We start from the raw sequence: 27,101 nt of genomic DNA on the forward strand, positions 1-27,101 counted from the left end.
TATTAGGGGGGATACTCCCTCTGCCTCAGTATGTGCTGTATATTAGGGGGATACTCCCTCTGCCTCAGTATGTGCTGTATATTAGGGGGGATACTCCCTCTGCCTCAGTATGTGCTGTATATTAGGGGGGATACTCCCTCTGCCTCAGTATGTGCTGTATATTAGGGGGGATACTCCCTCTGCCTCAGTATGTGCTGTATATTAGGGGGATACTCCCTCTGCCTCAGTATGTGCTGTATATTTGGGGGGGATATTCCCTCTGCCTCAGTATGTGCTGTATATTAGGGGGGGATACTCCCTCTGCCTCAGTATGTGCTGTATATTATGGGGGGATATTCCCTCTGCCTCAGTATGTGCTGTATATTAGGGGGGATACTCCCTCTGCCTCAGTATGTGCTGTATATTAGGGGGATACTCACTCTGCCTCAGTATGTGCTGTATATTAGGGGGGATACTCCCTCTGCCTCAGTATGTGCTGTATATTAGGGTGGATACTCCCTCTGCCTCAGTATGTGCTGTATATTAGGGGGGATACTCCCTCTGCCTCAGTATGTGCTGTATATTAGGGGGATACTCCCTCTGCCTCAGTATGTGCTGTATATTTGGGGGGGATATTCCCTCTGCCTCAGCATGTGCTGTATATTAGGGGGGGATATTCCCTCTGCCTCAGTATGTGCTGTATATTAGGGGGGGATACTCCCTCTGCCTCAGTATGTGCTGTATATTAGGGGGGGATATTCCCTCTGCCTCAGTATGTGCTGTATATTAGGGTTGGATACTCCCTCTGCCTCAGTATGTGCTGTATATTAGGGGGGGATATTCCCTCTGCCTCAGTATGTGCTGTATATTAGGGGGATACTCCCTCTGCCTCAGTATGTGCTGTATATTAGGGTTGGATACTCCCTCTGCCTCAGTATGTGCTGTATATTAGGGTTGGATACTCCCTCTGCCTCAGTATGTGCTGTATATTAGGGGGATACTCCCTCTGCCTCAGTATGTGCTGTATATTAGGGGGATACTCCCTCTGCCTCAGTATGTGCTGTATATTAGGGGGATACTCCCTCTGCCTCAGTATGTGCTGTATATTAGGGGGGATACTCCCTCTGCCTCAGTATGTGCTGTATATTAGGGGGGATACTCCCTCTGCCTCAGTATGTGCTGTATATTAGGGGGGATACTCCCTCTGCCTCAGTATGTGCTGTATATTAGGGGGATACTCCCTCTGCCTCAGTATGTGCTGTATATTAGGGGGGGTTACTCCCTCTGCCTCAGTATGTGCTGTATATTAGGGGGATACTCCCTCTGCCTCAGTATGTGCTGTATATTAGGGGGGGATATTCCCTCTGCCTCAGTATGTGCTGTATATTAGGGGGATACTCCCTCTGCCTCAGTATGTGCTGTATATTAGGGGGATACTCCCTCTGCCTCAGTATGTGCTGTATATTAAGGGGATACTCCCTCTGCCTCAGTATGTGCTGTATATTAGGGGGGGATACTCCCTCTGCCTCAGTATGTGCTGTATATTAGGGGGGGATATTCCCTCTGCCTCAGTATGTGCTGTATATTAGGGGGGGATATTCCCTCTGCCTCAGTATGTGCTGTATATTAGGGTTGGATACTCCCTCTGCCTCAGTATGTGCTGTATATTAGGGGGGGATATTCCCTCTGCCTCAGTATGTGCTGTATATTAGGGTTGGATACTCCCTCTGCCTCAGTATGTGCTGTATATTTGGGGGGGATATTCCCTCTGCCTCAGTATGTGCTGTATATTAGGGGGGGATATTCCCTCTGCCTCAGTATGTGCTGTATATTAGGGGGGGATACTCCCTCTGCCTCAGTATGTGCTGTATATTAGGGGGGGATATTCCCTCTGCCTCAGTATGTGCTGTATATTAGGGGGGGATATTCCCTCTGCCTCAGTATGTGCTGTATATTAGGGTTGGATACTCCCTCTGCCTCAGTATGTGCTGTATATTAGGGGGGGATATTCCCTCTGCCTCAGTATGTGCTGTATATTAGGGGGATACTCCCTCTGCCTCAGTATGTGCTGTATATTAGGGTTGGATACTCCCTCTGCCTCAGTATGTGCTGTATATTAGGGGGGGATATTCCCTCTGCCTCAGTATGTGCTGTATATTAGGGTTGGATACTCCCTCTGCCTCAGTATGTGCTGTATATTAGGGGGATACTCCCTCTGCCTCAGTATGTGCTGTATATTAGGGGGATACTCCCTCTGCCTCAGTATGTGCTGTATATTAGGGGGATACTCCCTCTGCCTCAGTATGTGCTGTATATTAGGGGGGATACTCCCTCTGCCTCAGTATGTGCTGTATATTAGGGGGGATACTCCCTCTGCCTCAGTATGTGCTGTATATTAGGGGGGATACTCCCTCTGCCTCAGTATGTGCTGTATATTAGGGGGATACTCCCTCTGCCTCAGTATGTGCTGTATATTAGGGGGGGTTACTCCCTCTGCCTCAGTATGTGCTGTATATTAGGGGGATACTCCCTCTGCCTCAGTATGTGCTGTATATTAGGGTTGGATACTCCCTCTGCCTCAGTATGTGCTGTATATTAGGGGGGGATATTCCCTCTGCCTCAGTATGTGCTGTATATTAGGGGGGGATACTCCCTCTGCCTCAGTATGTGCTGTATATTAGGGGGATACTCCCTCTGCCTCAGTATGTGCTGTATATTTGGGGGGGATATTCCCTCTGCCTCAGTATGTGCTGTATATTTGGGGGGGATATTCCCTCTGCCTCAGTATGTGCTGTATATTAGGGGGATACTCCCTCTGCCTCAGTATGTGCTGTATATTAGGGGGGATACTCCCTCTGCCTCAGTATGTGCTGTATATTAGGGGGGGGGATACTCCCTCTGCCTCAGTATGTGCTGTATATTAGGTTGATACTCCCTCTGCCTCAGTATGTGCTGTATATTAGGGGGGGATACTCCCTCTGCCTCAGTATGTGCTGTATATTAGGGTTGGATACTCCCTCTGCCTCAGTATGTGCTGTATATTAGGGTTGGATACTCCCTCTGCCTCAGTATGTGCTGTATATTAGGGGGATACTCCCTCTGCCTCAGTATGTGCTGTATATTAGGGGGGATACTCCCTCTGCCTCAGTATGTGCTGTATATTAGGGGGGGGGATACGCCCTCTGCCTCAGTATGTGCTGTATATTAGGGTTGGATACTCCCTCTGCCTCAGTATGTGCTGTATATTAGGGGGGATATTCCCTCTGCCTCAGTATGTGCTGTATATTAGGGGGGATACTCCCTCTGCCTCAGTATGTGCTGTATATTAGGGGGGGGGGATACTCCCTCTGCCTCAGTATGTGCTGTATATTAGGGTTGGATACTCCCTCTGCCTCAGTATGTGCGGTGTATTCGGGGGGTTACTCCCTCTCTCACCCTGCCCCCCCCCCGTTTCGCCCCCCAAGTTACGCCTACCAGAAGGGCGAGGCTGTGTTCCTGGAGTGCCAGTTTGTGTTTGACCTGGAGGTGCCGGAGTCCTTCCAGCCACGTGTGGGGGACGGAGAGGTGCACGAGTTTTACCTGTGGCCCCTGGACAATGTGAGTGCGTCAGTGAGAACAGCCCCTGGGGAGGGTGGCAGAGTCACCCCGTCCTCACCCCAACGTGTCTCCTCCTGCAGGTGAGAGAGGCCATCGCTGAGGAACAATTTAAACCCAATTGTGCGCTTGTGGTGTTAGATTTTCTTCTGCGCCATGGATACATTCAACCAGACAAAGGTATGTCTAATGTCTGTGTATTAGGAGGGGGTGAGAGGTACGGGTCCCTATGTATTAGGAAGGGGTGAGAGGTACGGGTCCCTATGTATTAGGAAGGGGTGAGAGGTACGGGTCCCTATGTATTAGGAAGGGGTGAGAGGTACGGGTCCCTATGTATTAGGAAGGGGTGAGAGGTACGGGTCCCTATGTATTAGGAAGGGGTGAGAGGTACGGTCCCTATGTATTAGGAAGGGGTGAGAGGTACGGTCCCTATGTATTAGGAAGGGGTGAGAGGTACGGGTCCCTATGTATTAGGAGGGGGTGAGAGGTACGGGTCCCTATGTATTAGGAAGGGGTGAGAGGTACGGTCCCTATGTATTAGGAAGGGGTGAGAGGTACGGGTCCCTATGTATTAGGAAGGGGTGAGAGGTACGGGTCCCTATGTATTAATAGGGGGTGAGAGGTACGGGTCCCTATGTATTAGGAGGGGGTGAGAGGTACGGGTCCCTATGTATTAGGAGGGGGTGAGAGGTATGGGTCCCTATGTATTAGCAGCGGAAGGGTTGTATGTGTCCATGATGACTGTGTATTAGGAGATGGTGAGAGGTACGTGTCCCTCATGCCTGTGTATTAGGAGAGTGCGAGAGGTATGTGTCCCTGTCTGTGTATTAGGAGGGGGTGAGAGGTATGTGTCCCTGTCTGTGTATTAGGAGGGGGTGAAAGGTATGTGTCCCTGTCTGTGTATTAGGAGGGGGTGAGCGGTACGTGTCCCTGATCTCTGTGTATTACGAGGGGGTGAGGTACGTGTCCCTCATGCCTGTGTATTAGGAGGGGTGAGAAGTATGTGTTCCTGTCACTATAAATAGTGTTTGATCTCCTAGAAAAGTTCTACACAGAGTTTATAGAGAATCTGCACGGACCCCTGTGACTTCCGCCCGCTGCCCGCCCGCTGCCCGCCCGCTGCCCGCCCGCCTCCTGCCCGCTGCCCGCCCGCCTCCCTCCAGCCCGCCGCCCGCCCGCTGCCCGCCCGCCTCCTGCCCGCTGCCCGCCGCCCGCCTCCCTCCTGCCCGGGGCACTCCCTGGTCCCAGAGGACAGCGGAGGTTGTGGACATGTGACCAGGTTTCTGTGGGCGCAGTAATAATGTACAGACGCACGGATATGAGAGGGTCACCGTGCTGCCGTGGCACGCGGGTTTCGCCCAGTGACCCGGTCTTGTGTGTCTCAGTACCTCGTCCCTGCGGACTTTGAAACCTGGGCAGGACCTGGGGTAAGAACAATCCCACTGTGTGCCCAGTGCTGCCAGGAAACGGGACTGGCGAAGGTCGCTGGCTGCAATGCATTGTGGGGCATTCACTGCATCGCTGCTTATGGTGGGGTATGACCTCTGAATATAACTTCCCTCACAATACCACCTAATAACGCCATACACTCAAATCATCATCACACTCAGACACGCGCACACTCAGACACGCGCACACTCAGACACGCGCACACTCAGACACGCGCACACTCAGACACGCGCACACTCCGGGGCAGGTCAGGGCCCTCCGGGGCAGGTCTGTGCCAGGCCAATACTATGCGAGATTTAAGCCCCACCTAGCGTTCGGCCTGTCACTGACTGGGGGTTACAGGGACCCCCGGCCGCCCCCTACTTATATACCCTATACTGGTTCTGGGTTACCTGGGCACCTATGCCATGAAAATAAAGGTATTCAACCCAGCCAGGTACCCCTGAGTCATCAAAGGTATTTTTAGAGAGTCAGTTCTGCGGTCCAGGGCTGACTGCAGTCCTATAAATGTATTTTAAACCGTGGAAAATGTGCCCGGGGGGAATAAGGGCCTCCTAGCCTGTTTTTAAGGGGTTACATTTTAAGTTAAAGCGAAGAGTGTCAGCTCTTGGGCCCGGACAGTGTGTATGCATCACTGTGACTGTGACTGCAAAATATGCGCCAATTGCCATTTTTGGTGTTTCACCTTTTCCAGGGGTGCTGGGACCAGGAGATTTTCTGGGGGTACGTTTCAGGGGGGTTTGCAGGAGAAAATCTTTACAGAATGTGTCTATGTATCGGGGTTCTCAAGCTATGAGTTACCCCCAAAGTGTGTCCGGGAATCGGGAGATTCTCAGATACCGAAGCCCGGCGCTCCGGGCAGACCCCGTCCCGAAAACGTTCTGCGACTCACCACTGGGACGTCCTGCTTCAGCATAATCCAGGAAAGGTAAAATGAGGCTCAGGGCCCCCTGGTATAAGAGAGGAAGCCCAAGTAACGCCCGGTACCCCGAATCCAGTATAGGGGTTCAGGGGGAAACTCCAGCTGGGGATAAGGCTGAGAGTGTATTGGTGTGTGAGGGAAATGTGCGGTTAGAATTAAGCCGTGTGCGGCTGAGACGGTTTCTTTCGGTAGAATAAGAGGCGTGTGTTTGCAGCGGTTTAATCAGTTTAAGAGGAGGGGTTTTTAGAGCGACGCTCAATATTCAGTGTACACAAAAACATCGGGATAGTTGAAGAAATAGTCCAAAAATAGGAACACTATTATATCCATAGGCTCATATATACAATAACCATTTAAGGGGGGCCAAATAAAGACCTAGCGGTCAGTCTGCCCGACTACCGCAGAAAGGGTCAATAATGCACACCCCTCTTAAGGTATAAACATCCCCATTTAGGGTCAGAGGTAATAAAATGAGGGGCCCATTACCTGCCCTGGGGGTATACTGAAGTCCAGAACGCCAATAAAGGATAGTGGTTCCTCTGTGCGCAATCCTGAGGTGTAGAAGCAATAGTGGTAGAGCAAAGGTGCACTGCAAACGCATGTCCCCTGTCACTGTCCCCTGTCACTGCACATGGTGTCACTGTCCCGTGTCATGTTTAATCAGTTTAAAAGTATTTTTCTAATGTGTGCCAAGCATGCGGCTAGTGAGGGCGGGCGAGCCATTCTCTCACCCCATTCCTGACACCAGAACGAAGACATATATTGTACCACACATAAGACAGGACACTATATATTTTATTACACGAGTATACTGTCCCCTGTCACTGCACACTGTGTCACTGTCCCCTGTCTGCACACGGTGTCACTGTCCCATCACTGCACATTGTGTCACTGTCCCCTGTCACTGCACACTGTGTCACTGTCCCCTGTCTGCACACGGTGTCACTGTCCCATCACTGCACATTGTGTCACTGTCCCCTGTCACTGCACACGGTGTCACTGTCCCCTGTCACTGCACATTGTGTCACTGTCCCCTGTCACTGCACATGGTGTCACTGTCCCATCACTGCACATTGTGTCACTGTCCCGTCACTGCACACGGTGTCACTGTCCCATCACTGCACATTGTGTCACTGTCCCCTGTCACTGCACACGGTGTCACTGTCCCCTGTCACTGCACATGGTGTCACTGTTCCCTGTCACTGCACATGGTGTCACTGTCCCCTGTCACTGCACATTGTGCCACTGTCCCCTGTCACTGCACATTGTGTCACTGTCCCGTCACTGCATTGTGTCACTGTCCCCGTCACTGTCCCCTGTCACTGCACATGGTGTCACTGTCCCCTGTCACTGCACATGGTGTCACTGTCTCCTGTCACTGCACATTGTGTCACTGTCCCCTGTCACAGCACATTGTGTCACTGTCCCCTGTCACTGCACATGGTGTCACTGTCCCGTCACTGCACATGGTGTCATCGTTTCGTCACTGCACATGGTGTCACTGTCCCCTGTCACTGCACACGGTGTCACTGTCCCCTGTCACTGCACACGGTGTCACTGTCCCCTGTCACTGCACACGGTGTCACTGTCCCCTGTCACTGCACACGGTGTCACTGTCCCCTGTCACTGCACACGGTGTCACTGTCCCCTGTCACTGCACACGGTGTCACTGTCCCCTGTCACTGCACACGGTGTCACTGGCCCCTGTCACTGCACACGGTGTCACTGTCCCCTGTCACTGCACACGGTGTCACTGTCCCGTCACTGCACATTGTATCACTGTCCCCTGTCACTGCACATTGTGTCACTGTCTCCTGTCACTGCACATGGTGTCACTGTCCCCTGTCACTGCACATGGTGTCACTGTCCCCTGTCACTGCACATGGTGTCACTGTCCCCTGTCACTGCACATGGTGTCACTGTCCCCTGTCACTGCACACTGTGTCACTGTCCCGTGTCACTGCACACGGTGTCACTGTCCCGTCACTGCACACGGTGTCACTGTCCCGTCACTGCTCATTGTATCACTGTCCCCTGTCACTGCACATTGTGTCACTGTCCCCTGTCACTGCACATGGTGTCACTGTCCCCTGTCACTGCACATGGTGTCACTGTCCCCTGTCACTGCACATTGTGTCACTGTCCCCTGTCACTGCACATTGTGTCACTGTCCCCTGTCACTGCACACGTTGTCACTGTCCCCTGTCACTGCACACGGTGTCACTCTCCTGTCACTGCACACGGTGTCACTGTCCCGTCACTGCACACGGTGTCACTGTCCCGTCACTGCACACGGTGTCACTGTCCCCTGTCACTGCACACGGTGTCACTGTCCCCTGTCACTGCACACGGTGTCACTGTCCCCTGTCACTGCACACGGTGTCACTGTCCCCTGTCACTGCACACGGTGTCACTGCACTTGGTGTCACTGTCCCCTGTCACTGCACATTGTGTCACTGTCCCCTGTCACTGCACACGGTGTCACTGTCCCCTGTCACTGCACACGGTGTCACTGCACTTGGTGTCACTGTCCCCTGTCACTGCACATTGTGTCACTGTCCCCTGTCACTGCACATTGTGACATCAGAGAGTTCCCTGTGGGTACCAGACAGCTCTGAATCACCGTGTCCCAGAGACAGACAGCTCAGGGGGAGAGAGCATCTGTGAGTACAACGCAGAGACCGCCTCAGAGAAGACCCCACCCGCCGTGTGTGTTACTGACGGGAGCAGAGTGACAGATAGCCGTGCGTGTTACTGACGGGAGCACAGTGACAGATAGCCGTGCGTGTTACTGGCGGGAGCAGAGTGACAGATAGCCGTGCGTGTTACTGACGGGAGCACAGTGACAGATAGCCGTGCGTGTTACTGGCGGGAGCACAGTGACAGATAGCCGTGCGTGTTACTGGCGGGAGCAGAGTGACAGATAGCCGTGCGTGTTACTGACGGGAGCACAGTGACAGATAGCCGTGCGTGTTACTGGCGGGAGCAGAGTGACAGATAGCCGTGCGTGTTACTGACGGGAGCACAGTGACAGATAGCCGTGCGTGTTACTGGCGGGAGCAGAGTGACAGATAGCCGTGCGTGTTACTGACGGGAGCACAGTGACAGATAGCCGTGCGTGTTACTGACGGGAGCAGAGTGACAGATAGCCGTGCGTGTTACTGACGGGAGCAGAGTGACAGATAGCCGTGCGTGTTACTGGCGGGAGCAGAGTGACAGATAGCCGTGCGTGTTACTGGCGGGAGCACAGTGACAGATAGCCGTGCGTGTTACTGGCGGGAGCACAGTGACAGATAGCCGTGCGTGTTACTGGCGGGAGCACAGTGACAGATAGCCGTGCGCGTTACTGACGGGAGCACAGTGACAGATAGCCGTGCGCGTTACTGACGGGAGAACAGTGACAGATAGCCGTGCGCGTTACTGACGGGAGCACAGTGACAGATAGCCGTGCGCGTTACTGGCGGGAGCACAGTGACAGATAGCCGTGCGCGTTACTGACGGGAGCACAGTGACAGATAGCCGTGCGTCATGTCACCCCAAAGGAGGACACACCATGGAGTCCTGCGCCCCAGAGGATTGTGGGGATTCACATGGCGCGGTCATGTAAGTAACACTGCGCTGTCACTGCACCTCCCTCTGCTAACACTCCGGCAGTACTCCCTACAGTTCCTGCGCACACTCCTGCAGTTCCTGTGTGCACTCTGGCAGTACTTCCTGCAGTTCCTGCGCGCACTCCCTGATGTTCCTGCGCACACTCAGAAAGTACTCCCTGCAGTTCTTGTTCGCACTCCCTGCACACACTGGCAGTACTCCCTGTAGTTCCTGCGCGCACTCCCTGCAGTTCCTGCGCGCACTCCCTGCAGTTCCTGAGCGCACTCCCTGCAGTTCCTGCGCGCACTCCCTGCAGTTCCTGCGCGCACTCCCTGCAGTTCCTGCGCGCACTCCCTGCACACACTCTGGCAGTACTCCCTGCGGTTCCTGCGCGCGCTCCCTGCACACACTCTGGCAGTACTCCCTGCAGTTCCTGCGCGCACTCCCTGCGGTTCCTGCGCACAGGAACTGGAGGGAGGGCGCGCGCTCCCTGCGGTTCCTGCGCGCGCTCCCTGCGGTTCCTGCGCGCGCTCCCTACGGTTCCTGCGCGCGGTTCCTGCGCGCCCTCTCTGCGGTTCCTGCGCGCCCTCTCTGCGGTTGCTGCGCGCCCTCCCTGCGGTTCCTGCGCGCAATCCCTGCGGTTCCTGCGCGCACTCCCTGCGCGCCCTCTCTGCGGTTCCTGCGCGCACTCCCTACAGTTCCTGCGCGCACTCCCTGCACACACTCTGGCAGTACTCCCTGCAGTTCCTGCGCGCACTCCCTGCACACACTCTGGCAGTACTCCCTGCAGTTCCTGCGCGCACTCCCTGCAGTTCCTGCGTGCACTCCCTGCAGTTCCTGCGTGCACTCCCTGCAGTTCCTGCGCTCTCCCTGCAGTTCCTGCGCGCTCCCTGCGCGCACTCCCTGCAGTTCCTGCGCTCTCCCTGCAGTTCCTGCGCACTCCCTGCGCGCACTCCCTGCAGTTCCTGCGCTCTCCCTGCAGTTCCTGCGCACACTCCCTGCAGTGCTTGCGCGCACTCCCTGCACACACTCTGGCAGTACTCCCTGCAGTTCCTGCGCGCACTCCCTGCAGTTCCTGCGCGCACTCCCTGCACACACTCTGGCAGTACTCCCTGCAGTTCCTGCGCGCACTCCCTGCACACACTCTGGCAGTACTCCCTGCAGTTCCTGCGCCCACTCCCTGCAGTTCCTGCGCGCACTCCCTGCAGTTCCTGCGCTCTCCCTGCAGTTCCTGCGCACTCCCTGCGCGCACTCCCTGCGCGCACTCTGCAGTTCCTGCGCTCTCCCTGCTGTTCCTGCGCACTCCCTGCGTGCACTCCCTGCAGTTCCTGCGCACTCCCTGCGCGCACTGCCTGCAGTTCCTGCGTGCACTCCCTGTGCAGGGTTACTGGGGCTCTGGAGATCTGGCTCCTGGAGGCAGAGGAAACCAATAAAAGGCTGAAGAGGGAGAACAGGGCCCTGCAGGAGACTGCGGAGAGGGCAGACGTGGAGGCGCAGGGACTGCTGGGGGAGAACGCCTCCCTGCGGGATCAGAACAAGAGGTGACACATGATATATATTATATACACCCGAGAGCTTCTGTGTTATTATGCTGCTCCCCCCGGGGGGCTTCACCGGTCTCTCCCCCTCACCGTATCCCTCCCCCCCTCCCTGTGTCTCTCCCCCTCAACGTATCCCTCCCTCCCCCCTCCCTGTGTCTCTCTCCCCCCAGTGTCTCTCCCCCTCACCGTATCCCTCCCTGTCTCTCTCCCCCCAGTGTCTCTCCCCCTCACCGTATCCCTCCCTCCCCCCTCCCTGTGTCTCTCCCCCTCACCGTATCCCTCCCCCCCTCCCTGTGTCTCTCTCCCCCCAGTGTCTCTCCCCCTCACCGTATCCCTCCCTCCCCCCTCCCTGTGTCTCCCCCCAGTGTCTCTCCCCCTCACAATATCCCTCCCTGTCTCTCTCCCCCTCACCGTATCCCTCCCTGTCTCTCTCCCCCCAGTGTCTCTCCCCCTCACCGTATCCCTCCCTCCCCCCTCCCTGTGTCTCTCCCCCTCACCGTATCCCTCCCCCCCTCCCTGTGTCTCTCTCCCCCCAGTGTCTCTCCCCCTCACCGTATCCCTCCCTCCCCCCTCCCTGTGTCTCCCCCCAGTGTCTCTCCCCCTCACAATATCCCTCCCTGTCTCTCTCCCCCTCACCGTATCCCTCCCCCCCTCCATGTGTCTCTCCCCCTCACCGTATCCCTCCCTCCCCCCCCCCCAGTGTCTCTCCCCCTCACCGTATCTCTCCCTCCCCCCTCCCTGTGTCTCTCTCCCCCCAGTGTCTCTCCCCCTCACCGTATCCCTCCCTCCCCCCTCCCTGTGTCTCTTTCCCCCTCACCGTATCTCTCCCTCCCCCCCTCCCTGTGTCTCTCCCCCTCACCGTATCCCTCCCTCCCCCCTCCCTGTGTCTCTCTCTCTTCCCCCCTCCCTGTGTCTCTCTCTCTTCCCCCCTCCCTGTGTCTCTCTCCCCCCAGTGTCTCTCCCCCTCACCATATCTCTCCCTCCTATCAGTTTCTCTCCCCCCCTGACCATGTCTCTCTTACCCCCCTCACTGTCTCTCTCCCCCTCACCGTATCTCTCCCTCCCCCCCTCCCTGTGTCTCTCCCCCTCACCGTATCCCTCCCTCCCCCCTCCCTGTCTCTCTCCCCCCCTCCCTGTGTCTCTCTTCCCCCAGTGTCTCTCCCCCTCACCGTATCTCTCCCCCTCACCGTATCCCTCCCTCCCCCCTGTGTCTCTCTCCCCCTCACCGTATCTCTCCCCCTCACCGTATCTCTCCCTCCCCCCCCTCCCTGTGTCTCTCTCCCCCCCAGTGTCTCTCCCCCTCACCGTATTTCTCCCTCCTATCAGTTTCTCTCCCCCCCTGACCATGTCTCTCTCTCCCCCCAGTGTCTCTCCCCCTCACCGTATCCCTCCCTGCCCCCCTCCATGTCTCTCTCTCTCTCCCCCCAGTGTCTCTCCCTCTCACCGTATCCCTCCCTGCCCCCCTCACTGTCTCTCTCTTCCCCCTCACTGTCTCTCCCCCCCCCCCAGTGTCTCTCCTCCCCCCTCCCTGTGTCTCTCTCCCCCCCCCCCATGTCTCTCTCCCCCCCCCCGTGTCTCTCCCCCCCCCCCATGTCTCTCTCCCCCCCCCCGTGTCTCTCCCCCGTACATTGTATATACAGTATATATACAGTATATATATATATATATATATACCCGCCCAGCCTGCAGAAGGAGGGCAGGCAGTGCCAGGAGCTGCTGCAGGAACTAGAGAACGCGAGCCTGCGGCTGGCGCAGAGCGAGGAAGCGGCGCGGGCGGCGGAGCTGCACAGCAAGGAGCTGGTACGCGGAGCAGAGGGGAGAGGCAGTGCAGGGGTTACAGGACCCGGGTCACCGTGTGACTCACTACTCATTTATCTTGTAGGAGAGAAGATGCGCCCAGATACAGGAGCGGGGGGACACGCTGTCACAGCAGGTGCTGGGACCACTGCGTATACACACGGGGGGCTCTGGCAGGGGAGGGGTTAAGTGACGCTCTGGCAGGGGAGGGGGTTAAGTGACGCTCTGGCAGGGGAGGGGGTTAAGTGACGCTCTGGCAGGGGAGGGGTTAAGTGACGCTCTGGCAGGGGAGGGGTTAAGTGACGCTCTGGCAGGGGAGGGATTAAGTGACGCTCAGGCGGGGGAGGGGTTAAGTGATGCTCTGGTGGGGGAGGGGTTAAGTGAAGTTCTGGCAGGAGAGGGGTTAAGTGAAGTTCTGGCAGGAGAGGGGTTAAGTGACGCTCTGGCAGGGGAGGGGTTAAGTGACGCTCTGGCAGGGGAGGGGTTAAGTGACGCTCTGGCAGGGGCGGGGTTAAGTGACGCTCTGGCAGGGGAGGGGTTAAGTGACGCTCTGGCAGGGGAGTGGTTAAGTGACGCTCTGGCAGTGGAGGGGTTAAGTGACGCTCTGGCGGGGGAGGGGTTAAGTGACGCTCAGGCGGGGGAGGGGTTAAGTGATGCTCTGGTGGGGGAGGGGTTAAGTGAAGTTCTGGCAGGAGAGGGGTTAAGTGAAGTTCTGGCAGGAGAGGGGTTAAGTGACGCTCTGGCAGGGGAGGGGTTAAGTGACGCTCTGGCAGGGGAGGGGTTAAGTGACGCTCTGGCAGGGGCGGGGTTAAGTGACGCTCTGGCAGGGGAGGGGTTAAGTGACGCTCTGGCAGGGGAGTGGTTAAGTGACGCTCTGGCAGTGGAGGGGTTAAGTGACGCTCTGGCGGGGGAGGGGTTAAGTGACGCTCTGGCGGGGGAGGGGTTAAGTGACGCTCTGGCGGGGGAGGGGTTAAGTGACGCTCTGGCGGGGGAGGGGTTAAGTGACGCTCAGGCGGGGGAGGGATTAAGTGACGCTCTGGCGGGGGAGGGGTTAAGTGAAGTTCTGGCAGGAGAGGGGTTAAGTGATGCTCTGGCAGGGGAGGGGTTAAGTGACGCTCTGGCAGGGGAGGGGTTAAGTGACGCTCTGGCAGGGGAGGGGTTAAGTGACGCTCTGGCAGGGGAGGGGTTAAGTGACGCTCTGGCAGGGGAGGGGTTAAGTGACGCTCTGGCAGGGGAGGGGTTAAGTGACGCTCTGGCAGGGGAGGGGTTAAGTGACGCTCTGGCAGGGGAGGGGTTAAGTGACGCTCTGGCAGGGGAGGGGTTAAGTGACGCTCTGGCAGGGGAGGGGTTAAGTGACGCTCTGGCAGGGGAGGGGTTAAGTGACGCTCTGGCAGGGGAGGGGTTAAGTGACGCTCTGGCAGGGGAGGGGTTAAGTGACGCTCTGGCAGGGGAGGGGTTAAGTGACGCTCTGGCAGGCAGGGGAGGGGTTAAGTGACGCTCTGGCAGGCAGGGGAGGGGTTAAGTGACGCTCTGGCAGGGGAGGGGTTAAGTGACGCTCTGGCAGGGGAGGGGGTTAAGTGACGCTCTGGCAGGGGAGGGGTTAAGTGACGCTCTGGCAGGCAGGGGAGGGGTTAAGTGACGCTCTGGCAGGGGAGGGGTTAAGTGACGCTCTGGCAGGGGAGGGGTTAAGTGACGCTCTGGCAGGCAGGGGAGGGGTTAAGTGACGCTCTGGCAGGGGAGGGGTTAAGTGACGCTCTGGCGGGGAGGGGTTAAGTGACGCTCTGGCAGGGGAGGGGTTAAGTGACGCTCTGGCAGGGGCGGGGTTAAGTGACGCTCTGGCAGGGGAGGGGTTAAGTGACGCTCTGGCAGGGGCGGGGTTAAGTGACGCTCTGGCAGGGGAGGGGTTAAGTGACGCTCTGGCAGGGAGGGGTTAAGTGACGCTCTGGCAGGGAGGGGTTAAGTGACGCTCTGGCAGGCAGGGGAGGGGTTAAGTGACGCTCTGGCAGGGGAGGGGTTAAGTGACGCTCTGGCAGGGGAGGGGTTAAGTGACGCTCTGGCAGGCAGGGGAGGGGTTAAGTGACGCTCTGGCAGGGGAGGGGTTAAGTGACGCTCTGGCAGGGGAGGGGTTAAGTGACGCTCTGGCAGGCAGGGGAGGGGTTAAGTGACGCAATATATTCTATTTGAGACAGATTTGTGATTTTCTGGAAGAGAACAAATTATTACAGAAAAATGCGACAGGACTAAGAGGCGTCGTTACAGCGCTGCAGGCAAGTGTTATATACAGAGAGGAGACCCCCTCGGTGTTATATACAGAGAGGAGACCCCCTCGGTGTTATATACAGAGAGGAGACCCCTCTGTGTTATATACAGAGAGGAGACCCCCTCGGTGTTATATGCAGAGAGGAGACCCCCTCGTTGTTATATACAGAGAGGAGACCCCCTCTGTGTTATATACAGAGAGGAGACCCCCTCTGTGTATATACAGAGAGGAGACCCCCTCTGTGTTATATACAGAGAGGAGACCCCCCTCGGTGTTATATACAGAGAGGAGACCGCCCTCGGTGTTATATACATAGAGGAGACCCCCTCTGTGTTATATACAGAGAGGAGACGCCCTCGGTGTTAAATACAGAGAGGAGACCCCCTCGGTTTTATATACAGAGAGGAGACCCCCTCGGTGTTATATACAGGGAGGAGACCCCCACAGTGTTGTATACAGATAGGAGAGGTCTCGGTGCTATATATAGATAGAAGAGGTCTCGGTGCTATATAGAGGTAGGAGAGGTCTCAGTGCTATATAGAGGTAGTAGAGGTCTCAGTGCTATATAGAGGTAGAAGAGGTCTCAGTGCTATATAGAGGTAGGAGAGGTCTCAGTGCTATATAGAGGTAGGAGAGGTCTCAGTGCTATATAGAGGTAGAAGAGGTCTCAGTGCTATATAGAGGTAGGAGAGGTCTCAGTGCTATATAGAGGTAGGACAGGTCTCAGTGCTATATAGAGGTAGGAGAGGTCTCAGTGCTATATAGAGGTAGGAGAGGTCTCAGTGCTATATAGAGGTAGGACAGGTCTCAGTGCTATATCGAGTAGGAGAGGTCTCAGTGCTATATAGAGGTAGGAGAGGTCTCAGTGCTATATAGAGGTAGAAGAGGTCTCAGTGCTATATAGAGGTAGGAGAGGTCTCAGTGCTATATAGAGGTAGAAGAGGTCTCAGTGCTATATAGAGGTAGGAGGGGTCTCAGTGCTATATAGAGGTAGAAGAGGTCTCAGTGCTATATAGAGGTAGAAGAGGTCTCAGTGCTATATAGAGGTAGGAGGGGTCTCAGTGCTATATAGAGGTAGGAGAGGTCTCAGTGCTATATAGAGGTAGGAGAGGTCTCAGTGCTATATAGAGGTAGGAGAGGTCTCAGTGCTATATAGAGGTAGGAGAGGTCTCAGTGCTATATAGAGGTAGGAGAGGTCTCAGTGCTATATAGAGGTAGGAGAGGTCTCAGTGCTATATAGAGGTAGGAGAGGTCTCAGTGCTATATAGAGGTAGGAGAGGTCTCAGTGCTATATAGAGGTAGGAGGGGTCTCAGTGCTATATAGAGGTAGGAGAGGTCTCAGTGCTATATAGAGGTAGGAGAGGTCTCAGTGCTATATAGAGGTAGGAGAGGTCTCAGTGCTATATAGAGGTAGGAGAGGTCTCAGTGCTATATAGAGGTAGGAGAGGTCTCAGTGCTATATAGAGGTAGGAGAGGTCTCAGTGCTATATAGAGGTAGGAGAGGTCTCAGTGCTATATAGAGGTAGGAGAGGTCTCAGTGCTATATAGAGGTAGGAGAGGTCTCAGTGCTATATAGAGGTAGGAGAGGTCTCAGTGCTATATAGAGGTAGGAGAGGTCTCAGTGCTATATAGAGGTAGGAGAGGTCTCAGTGCTATATAGAGGTAGGAGAGGTCTCAGTGCTATATAGAGGTAGAAGAGGTCTCAGTGCTATATTAGAGGTAGGAGAGGTCTCAGTGCTATATAGAGGTAGGAGAGGTCTCAGTGCTATATAGAGGTAGAGAGGTCTCAGTGCTATATAGAGGTAGGAGAGGGTCTCAGTGCTATATAGAGGTAGGAGAGGTCTCAGTGCTATATAGAGGTAGGAGGGGTCTCAGTGCTATATAGAGGTAGGAGAGGTCTCAGTGCTATATAGAGGTAGAAGAGGTCTCAGTGCTATATAGAGGTAGGAGGGGTCTCAGTGCTATATAGAGGTAGGAGAGGTCTCAGTGCTATATAGAGGTAGGAGAGGTCTCAGTGCTATATAGAGGTAGGAGAGGTCTCAGTGCTATATAGAGGTAGGAGAGGTCTCAGTGCTATATAGAGGTAGGAGAGGTCTCAGTGCTATATAGAGGTAGGAGGGGTCTCAGTGCTATATAGAGGTAGGAGAGGTCTCAGTGCTATATAGAGGTAGGAGAGGTCTCAGTGCTTTGCTGTGCCCCTATAGAGAGATCTGCAGAAGAAGACGTTGGAGCTTGAAGAGAAAGAAGAGATTTCCAGAAAGGTGGGAGACTTTAACCCCTCGCCCGCTGTGAGGGTGACACGGGGCACGTGGCAGACCCCCGAGGCGCGCTCCACGCGTGTGGCAGACCCCCGAGGCGCGCTCACACGCGTGGCAGACCCCCGAGGCGCGCTCACACGCGTGGCAGACCCCCGAGGCGCGCTCACATGCGTGTGGCAGACCCCCGAGGCGCGCTCACACGCGTGGCAGACCCCCGAGGCGCGCTCACGACGCGTGTGGCAGACCCCCGAGGCGCGCTCACACGCGTGGCAGACCCCCGAGGCCACGCTCACACGCGTGGCAGACCCCCGAGGCGCGCTCACACGCGTGTGGCAGACCCCCGAGGCGCGCTCACCACGCGGTGTGGCAGACCCCCGAGGCGCGCTCACACGCGTGGCAGACCCCCGAGGCACGCTCACACGCGTGGCAGACCCCCGAGGCGCGCTCACACGCGTGTGGCAGACCCCCGAGGCGCGCTCACACGCGTGTGGCAGACCCCCGAGGCGCGCTCACACGCGTGGCAAGACCCCCGAGGCACGCTCACACGCGTGGCAGACCCCCGAGGCGCGCTCACACGCGTGTGGCAGACCCCCGAGGCACGCTCACACGCGTGGCAGACCCCCGAGGCGCGCTCACACGCTGTGCAGACCCCCGAGGCACGCTCACACGCGTGGCAGACCCCCGAGGCGCGCTCACACGCGTGTGGCAGACCCCCGAGGCACGCTCACACGCGTGGCAGACCCCCCGAGGCGCGCTCACACGCGTGTGGCAGACCCCCGAGGCGCGCTCACACACGCGTGTTGTTCTGTGTTGTAGAAGGAGTCCCACATGGAGGAGATGGATTTAACCATAAAGGAATTTTCGTCTATTATAGAGGTAATTAATACCCCCGGCCATGTGACCGGGGCGGGCGCTGCTCCTGCCCTCCCGGCTAAGGAAGGATTTGGGTACAGGGGCAGACACCTCCATGGTCCCCAACTCGTGTATCTCTCACTTAGGTTCTGCACAGCTCAGTCCGGAACCTGCAGAACCAGTTGAATAAAGCCCAGCAGGAAATGGCACTGTGAGCATGTGATGGGGGCGCGGGCAGAGCGCGGGCACAGCGCGGGCAGAGCGTGGGCACAGGCGCGGGCACAGGCAGAGCGTGGGCACAGGCGCGGGCAGAGCGCGGGCACAGGCGCGGGCACAGGCAGAGCGTGGGCACAGGCGCGGGCAGAGCGCGGGCACAGGCGCGGGCACAGGCAGAGCGTGGGCACAGGCGCGGGCACAGGCAGAGCGCGGGCACAGGCAGAGCGCGGGCACAGGCAGAGCGCGGGCAGAGCGTGGGCACAGGCGCGGGCAGAGCGCGGGCACAGGCAGAGCGTGGGCACAGGCGCGGGCAGAGCGCGGGCGCAGGCAGAGCGTGGGCACAGGCGCGGGCGCGGGCAGAGCGTGGGCACAGGCGCGGGCAGAGCGTGGGCACAGGCGCGGGCAGAGCGTGGGCACAGGCGCGGGCAGAGCGTGGGCACAGGCGCGGGCAGAGCGTGGGCACAGGCGCGGGCAGAGCGTGGGCACAGGCGCGGGCAGAGCGTGGGCACAGGCAGAGCGTGGGCAGAGCGTGGGCACAGGCAGAGCGTGGGCAGAGCGTGGGCACAGGCGCAGGCAGAGCGCGGGCACAGATGCGGGCAGAGCGTGGGCAGAGCGCGGGCGCGGGCAGAGCGTGGGCACAGGCGCGGGCAGAGCGTGGGCACAGGCGCGGGCAGAGCGTGGGCACAGGCACGGGCAGAGCGCGGGCACAGATGCGGGCAGAGCGTGGGCAGAGCGCGGGCACAGGCAGAGCGTGGGCACAGGCGCAGGCAGAGCGTGGGCACAGGCGCAGGCAGAGCGTGGGCACAGGCGGCAGCAGAGCGTGGGCACAGGCGCGGGCAGAGCGTGGGCACAGGCGCAGGCAGAGCGTGGGCACAGGCGCGGGCAGAGCGTGGGCACAGGCAGAGCGTGGGCACAGGCACGGGCAGAGCGTGGGCACAGGCGCGGGCAGAGCGTGGGCACAGGCGCGGGCAGAGCGTGGGCACAGGCGCGGGCAGAGCGTGGGCACAGGCGCGGGCAGAGCGTGGGCACAGGCGCGGGCAGAGCGTGGGCACAGGCGCGGGCAGAGCGTGGGCACAGGCGCGGGCAGAGCGCCGTGGGCACCAGGCACGGGCAGAGCGTGGGCACAGGCGCGGGCAGAGCGTGGGCACAGGCGCGGGCAGAGCGTGGGCACAGGCAGAGCGTGGGCACAGGCGCGGGCAGAGCGTGGGCACAGGCGCGGGCAGAGCGTGGGCACAGGCGCGGGCAGAGCGTGGGCACAGGCGCGGGCAGAGCGTGGGCACAGGCGCGGGCAGAGCGTGGGCACAGGCGCGGGCAGAGCGTGGGCACAGGCAGAGCGTGGGCACAGGCACGGGCCAGAGCGTGGGCACAGGCGCGAGCAGAGCGTGGGCACAGGCAGAGCGTGGGCACAGGCGCGGGCAGAGCGCGGGCAGAGCATGGGCACAGGCGCGGGCAGAGCGTGGGCACAGGCAGAGCGTGGGCACAGGCGCGGGCAGAGCGTGGGCACAGGCGCGGGCAGAGCGTGGGCACAGGCAGAGCGTGGGCACAGGCACGGGCAGAGCGTGGGCACAGGCGCGAGCAGAGCGTGGGCACAGGCACGGGCAGGCACAGGCGCAGGCAGAGCGTGGGCACAGGCGCGGGCAGAGCGTGGGCACAGGCAGAGCGTGGGCACAGGCGCGGGCAGAGCGTGGGCACAGGCGCGGGCAGAGCGTGGGCACAGGCGCGGGCACACGGAGCCGCGGGACAGCGCAGGGAAAGGGTTATGGGATTGGCACATTCTCTGTAGGATCTGGTTCCATTCCCGGGACAAACATTACAGTTCTGGGATCGCTTCCCAAACCCCACAGCTGTCCCCTGCAGGAGTCCTGGGAGCGGGTCCGGGGGGCCGACAAATGCTGTGGGACCAACCCACACCTCATACACTCCCCCCCAGCACCCCATACACTCCCCCCCAGCACCCCAGGGTGCCACACCTCATACACTCCCCCCCAGCACCCCAGGGTGCCACACCTCATACACTCCCCCCCAGCACCCAGGGTGCCACACCTCATACACTCCCCCCCAGCACCCCAGGGTGCCACACCTCATACACTCCCCCCCCAGCACCCCAGGGTGCCACACCTCATACACTCCCCCCAGCACCCCAGGGTGCCACACCTCATACACTCCCCCCCAGCACCCCAGGGTGCCACACCTCATACACTCCCCCCGCACCCCAGGGTGCCACACCTCATACACTCCCCCCCAGCACCCCAGGGTGCCACACCTCATACACTCCCCCCCAGCACCCAGGGTGCCACACCTCATACACTCCCCCCGCACCCCAGGGTGCCACACCTCATACACTCCCCCCAGCACCCCAGGGTGCCACACCTCATACACTCCCCCCCAGCACCCCAGGGTGCCACACCTCATACACTCCCCCCGCACCCCAGGGTGCCACACCTCATACACTCCCCCCCAGCACCCCAGGGTGCCACACCTCATACACTCCCCCCCCAGCACCCCAGGGTGCCACACCTCATACACTCCCCCCCAGCACCCAGGGTGCCACACCTCATACACTCCCCCCCAGCACCCCAGGGTGCCACACCTCATACACTCCCCCCGCACCCCAGGGTGCCACACCTCATACACTCCCCCCCAGCACCCCAGGGTGCCACACCTCATACACTCCCCCCCCAGCACCCCAGGGTGCCACACCTCATACACTCCCCCCGCACCCCAGGGTGCCACACCTCATACACTCCCCCCCAGCACCCCAGGGTGCCACACCTCATACACTCTCCCCCAGCACCCCAGGGTGCCACATCTCATACACTCCCCCAGCACCCCAGGGTGCCACACCTCATACACTCCCCCAGCACCCCAGGGTGCCACACCTCATACACTCCCCCCAGCACCCCAGGGTGCCACATCTCATACACTCCCCCCCCAGCACCCCAGGGTGCCACACCTCATACACTCACCCCCAGCACCCAGGGTGCCACACCTCATACACTCCCCCAGCACCCAGGGTGCCACACCTCATACACTCCCCAGCACCCCAGGTGCCACACCTCGTACACTCCCCCCCCAGCACCCCAGGGTGCCACACCTCGTACACTCCCCCCCCAGCACCCCAGGGTGCCACACCTCATACACTCCCCCCCGCACCCCAGGGTGCCACATCTCATACACTCCCCCCCAGCACCCCAGGGTGCCACACCTCATACACTCCCCCCCAGCACCCCAGGGTGCCACACCTCATACACTCCCCCCCAGCACCCCAGGGTGCCACACCTCATACACTCCCCCAGCACCCCAGGGTGCCACACTCATACACTCCCCCCCAGCACCCCAGGGTGCCACACCTCATACACTCCCCCCCAGCACCCCAGGGTGCCACACCTCATACACTCCCCCCCAGCACCCCAGGGTGCCACACCTCATACACTCCCCCAGCACCCCAGGGTGCCACACCTCATACACTCCCCCAGCACCCCAGGGTGCCACACCTCATACACTCCCCCCGCACCCCAGGGTGCCACACCTCATACACTCCCCCCAGCACCCCAGGGTGCCACACCTCATACACTCCCCCCAGCACCCCAGGGTGCCACACCTCATACACCTCCCCCCAGCACCCAGGGTGCCACATCTCATACACCCCCCCCCAGCACCCCAGGGTGCCACACCTCATACACTCCCCCCCAGCACCCCAGGGTGCCACACCTCATACACTCCCCCCCAGCACCCCAGGGTGCCACACCTCATACACTCCCCCCAGCACCCCAGGGTGCCACACCTCATACACTCCCCCCCAGCACCCCAGGGTGCCACACCTCATACACTCCCCCCCAGCACCCCAGGGTGCCACACCTCATACACTCCCCCCAGCACCCCAGGGTGCCACGTCTCATTCTCCCACACTACCCCAGGGTGCCACCGTTGCATACGCCCACACTACCCCAGGGTGCCACCGTTGCATACGCCCACACTACCCCAGGGTGCCACCGTTGCATACGCCCACACTACCCCAGGGTGCCACCGTTGCATACGCCCACACTACCCCAGGGTGCCACCGTTGCATACGCCCACACTACCCCAGGGTGCCACCGTTGCATACGCCCACACTACCCCAGGGTGCCACCGTTGCATACGCCCACACTACCCAGGGTGCCACCGTTGCATACACCCACACTACCCCAGGGTGCCACCGTTGCATACACCCACACTACCCCAGGGTGCCAGAGAAACACTGACTGAGCGGGGAGAAGGGATATGATAGAAGCTTTCACATATATAAAGGTCTCGAGTACAAGAGTATACGACCCTCATATAGTACACGAGGGAAGCATATTACAGAGAGAGAAGAGTTGGAACAGGAGGCCGTGATTCTTCATGGGAAGGGGGTGGATCCGTGGAAGGGCCGCCCAGCACAGGTGGTAGTTAGCGAAGTCCCACAGGCTCGGGACAGGCTCGGGACAGGCTCGGGACAGGCGGAAGACTAAATCCTAATTACAAACAAAGAACCAAATATGAAATGGGGTGTGAGGTTTCACGCGGGCGGGAAATGGGGTGTGAGGTTTCACCGCGGGCGGGAAATGGGGTGTGAGGTTTCACCGCGGGCGGGAAATGGGGTGTGAGGTTTCACCGCGAGCGGGAAATGGGGTGTGAGGTTTCACCGCAGGCGGGAAATGGGGTGTGAGGTTTCACCGCGGGCGGGAAATGGGGTGTGAGGTTTCACCGCGGGCGGGAAATGGGGTGTGAGGTTTCACCGCGGGCGGGAAATGGGGTGTGAGGTTTCACCGCGGGCGGGAAATGGGGTGTGAGGTTTCACCGCGGCGGGAAATGGGGTGTGAGGTTTCACCGCGGGCGGGAAATGGGGTGTGAGGTTTCACCGCGGGCGGGAAATGGGGTGTGAGGTTTCACCGCGGGCGGGAAATGGGGTGTGAGGTTTCACCGCGGGCGGGAAATGGGGTGTGAGGTTTCACCGCGGGCGGGAAATGGGGTGTGAGGTTTCACCGCGGGCGGGAAATGGGGTGTGAGGTTTCACCGCGGGCGGGAAATGGGGTGTGAGGTTTCACCGCGGGCGGGAAATGGGGTGTGAGGTTTCACCGCGGGCGCGAAATGGGGTGTGAGGTTTCACCGCGGGCGGGAAGCGGTCTGGTCTGTGTCACATTGTTTCCACCTGATCCCTCAGGAACAAGATGAAGGAGCAGTCCGCGGAATGGCCGCCCGCCCACGCCGTGAGCGGTACGCTGATGTACGAGCTGGTGCAGGCTGAGCTGGTGAGTAGCACACCGTCCTCCCATAATCCTTTGCTCACTGCTGATCACATTGTCCTGCACAGGTGACAGCAGCCATCCCTCGGCGATCTTTCTCCCGCCCCCCCCGGCGATCTTTCTCCCGCCCCCCCCCGGCGATCTTTCTCCCGCCCCCCCCCGGCGATCTTTCTCCCGCCCCCCCCCCGGCGATCTTTCTCCCGCCCCCCCCCCCCGGCGATCTTTCTCCCGCCCCCCCCCCGGCGATCTTTCTCCCGCCCCCCCCCGGCGATCTTTCTCCCGCCCCCCCCCCGGCGATCTTTCTCCCGCCCCCCCCCCCCGGCGATCTTTCTCCCGCCCCCCCCCCCGGCGATCTTTCTCCCGCCCCCCCCCCCGGCGATCTTTCTCCCGCCCCCCCCCCGGCGATCTTTCTCCCGCCCCCCCCCCGGCGATCTTTCTCTCCGCCCCCCCCCCCCGGCGATCTTTCTCCCGCCCCCCCCCCCGGCGATCTTTCTCCCGCCCCCCCCCCCGGCGATCTTTCTCCCGCCCCCCCCCCGGCGATCTTTCTCCCGCCCCCCCCCCGGCGATCTTTCTCCCGCCCCCCCCCCCGGCGATCTTTCTCCCGCCCCCCCCCCCGGCGATCTTTCTCCCGCCCCCCCCCCGGCGATCTTTCTCCCGCCCCCCCCCCCGGCGATCTTTCTCCCGCCCCCCCCCCCGGCGATCTTTCTCCCGCCCCCCCCCCCCGGCGATCTTTCTCCCGCCCCCCCCCCGGCGATCTTTCTCCCGCCCCCCCCCCGGCGATCGTTTCTCCCGTCCCCCCCCCCCGGCGATCTTTCTCCCGTCCCCCCCCCGGCGATCTTTCTCCCGCCCCCCCCCCCCGGCGATCTTTCTCCCGTCCCCCCACCCGGCGATCTTTCTCCCGTCCCCCCCCGGCGATCTTTCTCCCGTCCCCCCCCCCGGCGATCTTTCTCCCGTCCCCCCCCCCGGCGATCTTTCTCCCACCCCCCCCCCCCGGCGATCTTTCTCCCGTCCCCCCCCCCGGCGATCTTTCTCCCACCCCCCCCCCCCGGCGATCTTTCTCCCACCCCCCGGCGATCTTTCTCCCACCCCCCGGCGATCTTTCTCCCACCCCCGGCGATCTTTCTCCCACCCCCCCCCCCGGCGATCTTTCTCCCGTCCCCCCCCCGGCGATCTTTCTCCCGTCCCCCCCCGGCGCTCTTTCTCCCGTCCCCCCCCCCCGGCGATCTTTCTCCCGTCCCCCCCCCGGCGATCTTTCTCCCGTCCCCCCCGGCGATCTTTCTCCCGTCCCCCCAGGCGATCTTTCTCCCGCCCCCCCCCCCCGGCGATCTTTCTCCCGCCCCCCCCCCCCGGCGATCTTTCTCCCGCCCCCGCCCCGGCGATCTTTCTCCCGTCCCCCCCCCGGCGATCTTTCTCCCGTCCCCCCCCCGGCGATCTTTCTCCCGTCCCCCCCCGGCGATCTTTCTCCCGTCCCCCCCGGCGATCTTTCTCCCGTCCCCCCGGCGATCTTTCTCCCGTCCCCCCCGGCGATCTTTCTCCCGTCCCCCCCGGCGATCTTTCTCCCGTCCCCCCTGCGATCTTTCTCCCGTCCTCCCCTGCGATCTTTCTCCCGTCCCCCCCCGGCGATCTTTCTCCCGTCCCCCCCCGGCGATCTTTCTCCCCACATCCCTCAGCGACCTCTCTACGTTCCCCCGTCCCGCGGCGAGCTGTCTCTCCACCGTCCCGCGGCGAGCTGTCTCTCCCCGCGGCGAGCTTTGTCTTCTTGTGTCACCTCCAGGAGAAAAAGCTGCTCCAGAGCCATTTAGAAAAGGAGAGGAGGCGACTGCGCGGCTATTTAGGCCTAAGGTGAGATCTCTTACTCCGACAGCTGCGATCCCCCCCCCGGCTCCCGTGTGACCCCCTGGCTCCCGTGTGATTCCCCCCCCCCCTCTGGCTTCCGTGTGATCCCCCCCCCTCCGACTTCCGTGTGATCCCCCCCCCCCCTCCGGCTTCCGTGTGATCCCACCCCCCCTCCGGCTTCCGAGTGATTCCCCCCCCCCCCTCCGGCTTCCGTGTGATCCCCCCCTCCGGCTTCCGAGTGATTCCCCCCCCCTCCGGCTTCCGTGTGATCCCCCCCCTCCGGCTTCCGTGTGATCCCCCCCCCCCCTCCAGCTTCCGTGTGATCCCCCCCCCTCCGGCTTCCGTGTGATCCCCCCCCTCCGGCTTCCGTGTGATCCCCCCCCCTCCGGCTTCCGTGTGATCCCCCCCCCTCCGGCTTCCGTGTGATCCCCCCCCCCCTCCGGCTTTCGTGTGATCCCCCCCATCTTCCGTGTGATCCCCCCCTCCGGCTTCTGTGTGATCCCCCCCTCCGGCTTCCGTGTGATCCCCCCCCCCTCCGGCTTCCGTGTGATTCCCCCCCCCCCCCCTCCGGCTTCTGTGTGATTCCCCCCCCCCTCCGGCTTCCGTGTGATCCCCCCCCCCCTCCGGCTTCCGTGTGATCCCCCCCCTCCGGCTACCGTGTGATCCTCCCCCTCCTTCCGTGTGATCCCCCCCCATCATCTTCCGTGTGATCCCCCCCCCTCCGGCTTCCGTGTGACCCCCCCCCTCCGGCTTCTGTGTGACCCCCCCTCCCGTGTGATCCCCCCAGCTCCCGTGTGACCCCCCCCCCCAGCTCCCGTGTGACCCCCCCCCCAGCTCCCGTGTGACCCCCCCCCCCAGCTCCCGTGTGACCCCCCCAGCTCCCGTGTGACCCCCCCCAGCTCCCGTGTGACCCCCCCCCCCAGCTCCCGTGTGACCCCCCCCAGCTCCCGTGTGACCCCCCCAGCTCCCGTGTGACCCCCCCCAGCTCCTGTGTGACCCCCCCAGCTCCCGTGTGACCCCCCCCAGCTCCCGTGTGACCCCCCCCCAGCTCCCGTGTGACCCCCCCCAGCTCCCGTGTGACCCCCCCCCCAGCTCCCGTGTGACCCCCCCCCCAGCTCCCGTGTGACCCCCCCCCAGCTCCCGTGTGACCCCCCCCCAGCTCCCGTGTGACCCCCCCCCAGCTCCCGTGTGACCCCCCCCCCAGCTCCCGTGTGACCCAGCTCCGTGTGACCCCCCCCAGCTCCCGTGTGACCCCCCCCCCAGCTCCCGTGTGACCCCCCCCCCAGCTCCGTGTGACCCCCCCCCAGCTCCCGTGCCACCCCCCCCAGTTCCCGTGTGACCCCCCCCCCCAGCTCCCGTGTGACCCCCACCCCCCCCAGCTCCCGTGTGACCCCCACCCCCCCCAGCTCCCGTGTGACCCCCACCCCCCCAGCTCCCGTGTGACCCCCACCCCCCCAGCTCCCCGTGTGACCCCCACCCCCCCCAGCTCCCGTGTGACCCCCACCCCCCCCAGCTCCCGTGTGACCCCCCACCCCCCGCAGC

At 60.7% G+C, this 27,101-nt stretch overlaps 1 protein-coding gene and 1 long non-coding RNA gene across 2 annotated transcripts; both read left to right on the forward strand.

The window, feature by feature from the left end:
• The first annotated feature begins 3,446 nt into the window (after nucleotides 1-3,446).
• On the forward strand, nucleotides 3,447-5,459 carry LOC142481500 (uncharacterized). Its single transcript, XR_012795800.1, has 3 exons — nucleotides 3,447-3,576; nucleotides 3,657-3,753; nucleotides 4,614-5,459. It is a non-coding gene; the product is annotated as an uncharacterized LOC142481500 (long non-coding RNA).
• Nucleotides 5,460-9,316: 3,857 nt separating this feature from the next.
• Nucleotides 9,317-25,565, forward strand: LOC142481499 (uncharacterized; the record flags this gene model as incomplete). Its single annotated transcript, XM_075582911.1, has 9 exons — nucleotides 9,317-9,547; nucleotides 10,918-11,076; nucleotides 12,759-12,876; nucleotides 12,959-13,009; nucleotides 17,338-17,394; nucleotides 18,208-18,267; nucleotides 18,390-18,454; nucleotides 23,642-23,729; nucleotides 25,498-25,565. Coding segments are annotated over exons 1-9 (716 nt in total), but the record flags the coding sequence as incomplete, so codon positions are not given.
• Between the last annotated feature and the right edge of the window lie 1,536 nt (nucleotides 25,566-27,101).

Source organism: Ascaphus truei, unplaced genomic scaffold (assembly GCF_040206685.1).
Source record: "Ascaphus truei isolate aAscTru1 unplaced genomic scaffold, aAscTru1.hap1 HAP1_SCAFFOLD_2725, whole genome shotgun sequence".
Lineage (NCBI taxonomy): Eukaryota > Metazoa > Chordata > Amphibia > Anura > Ascaphidae > Ascaphus > Ascaphus truei.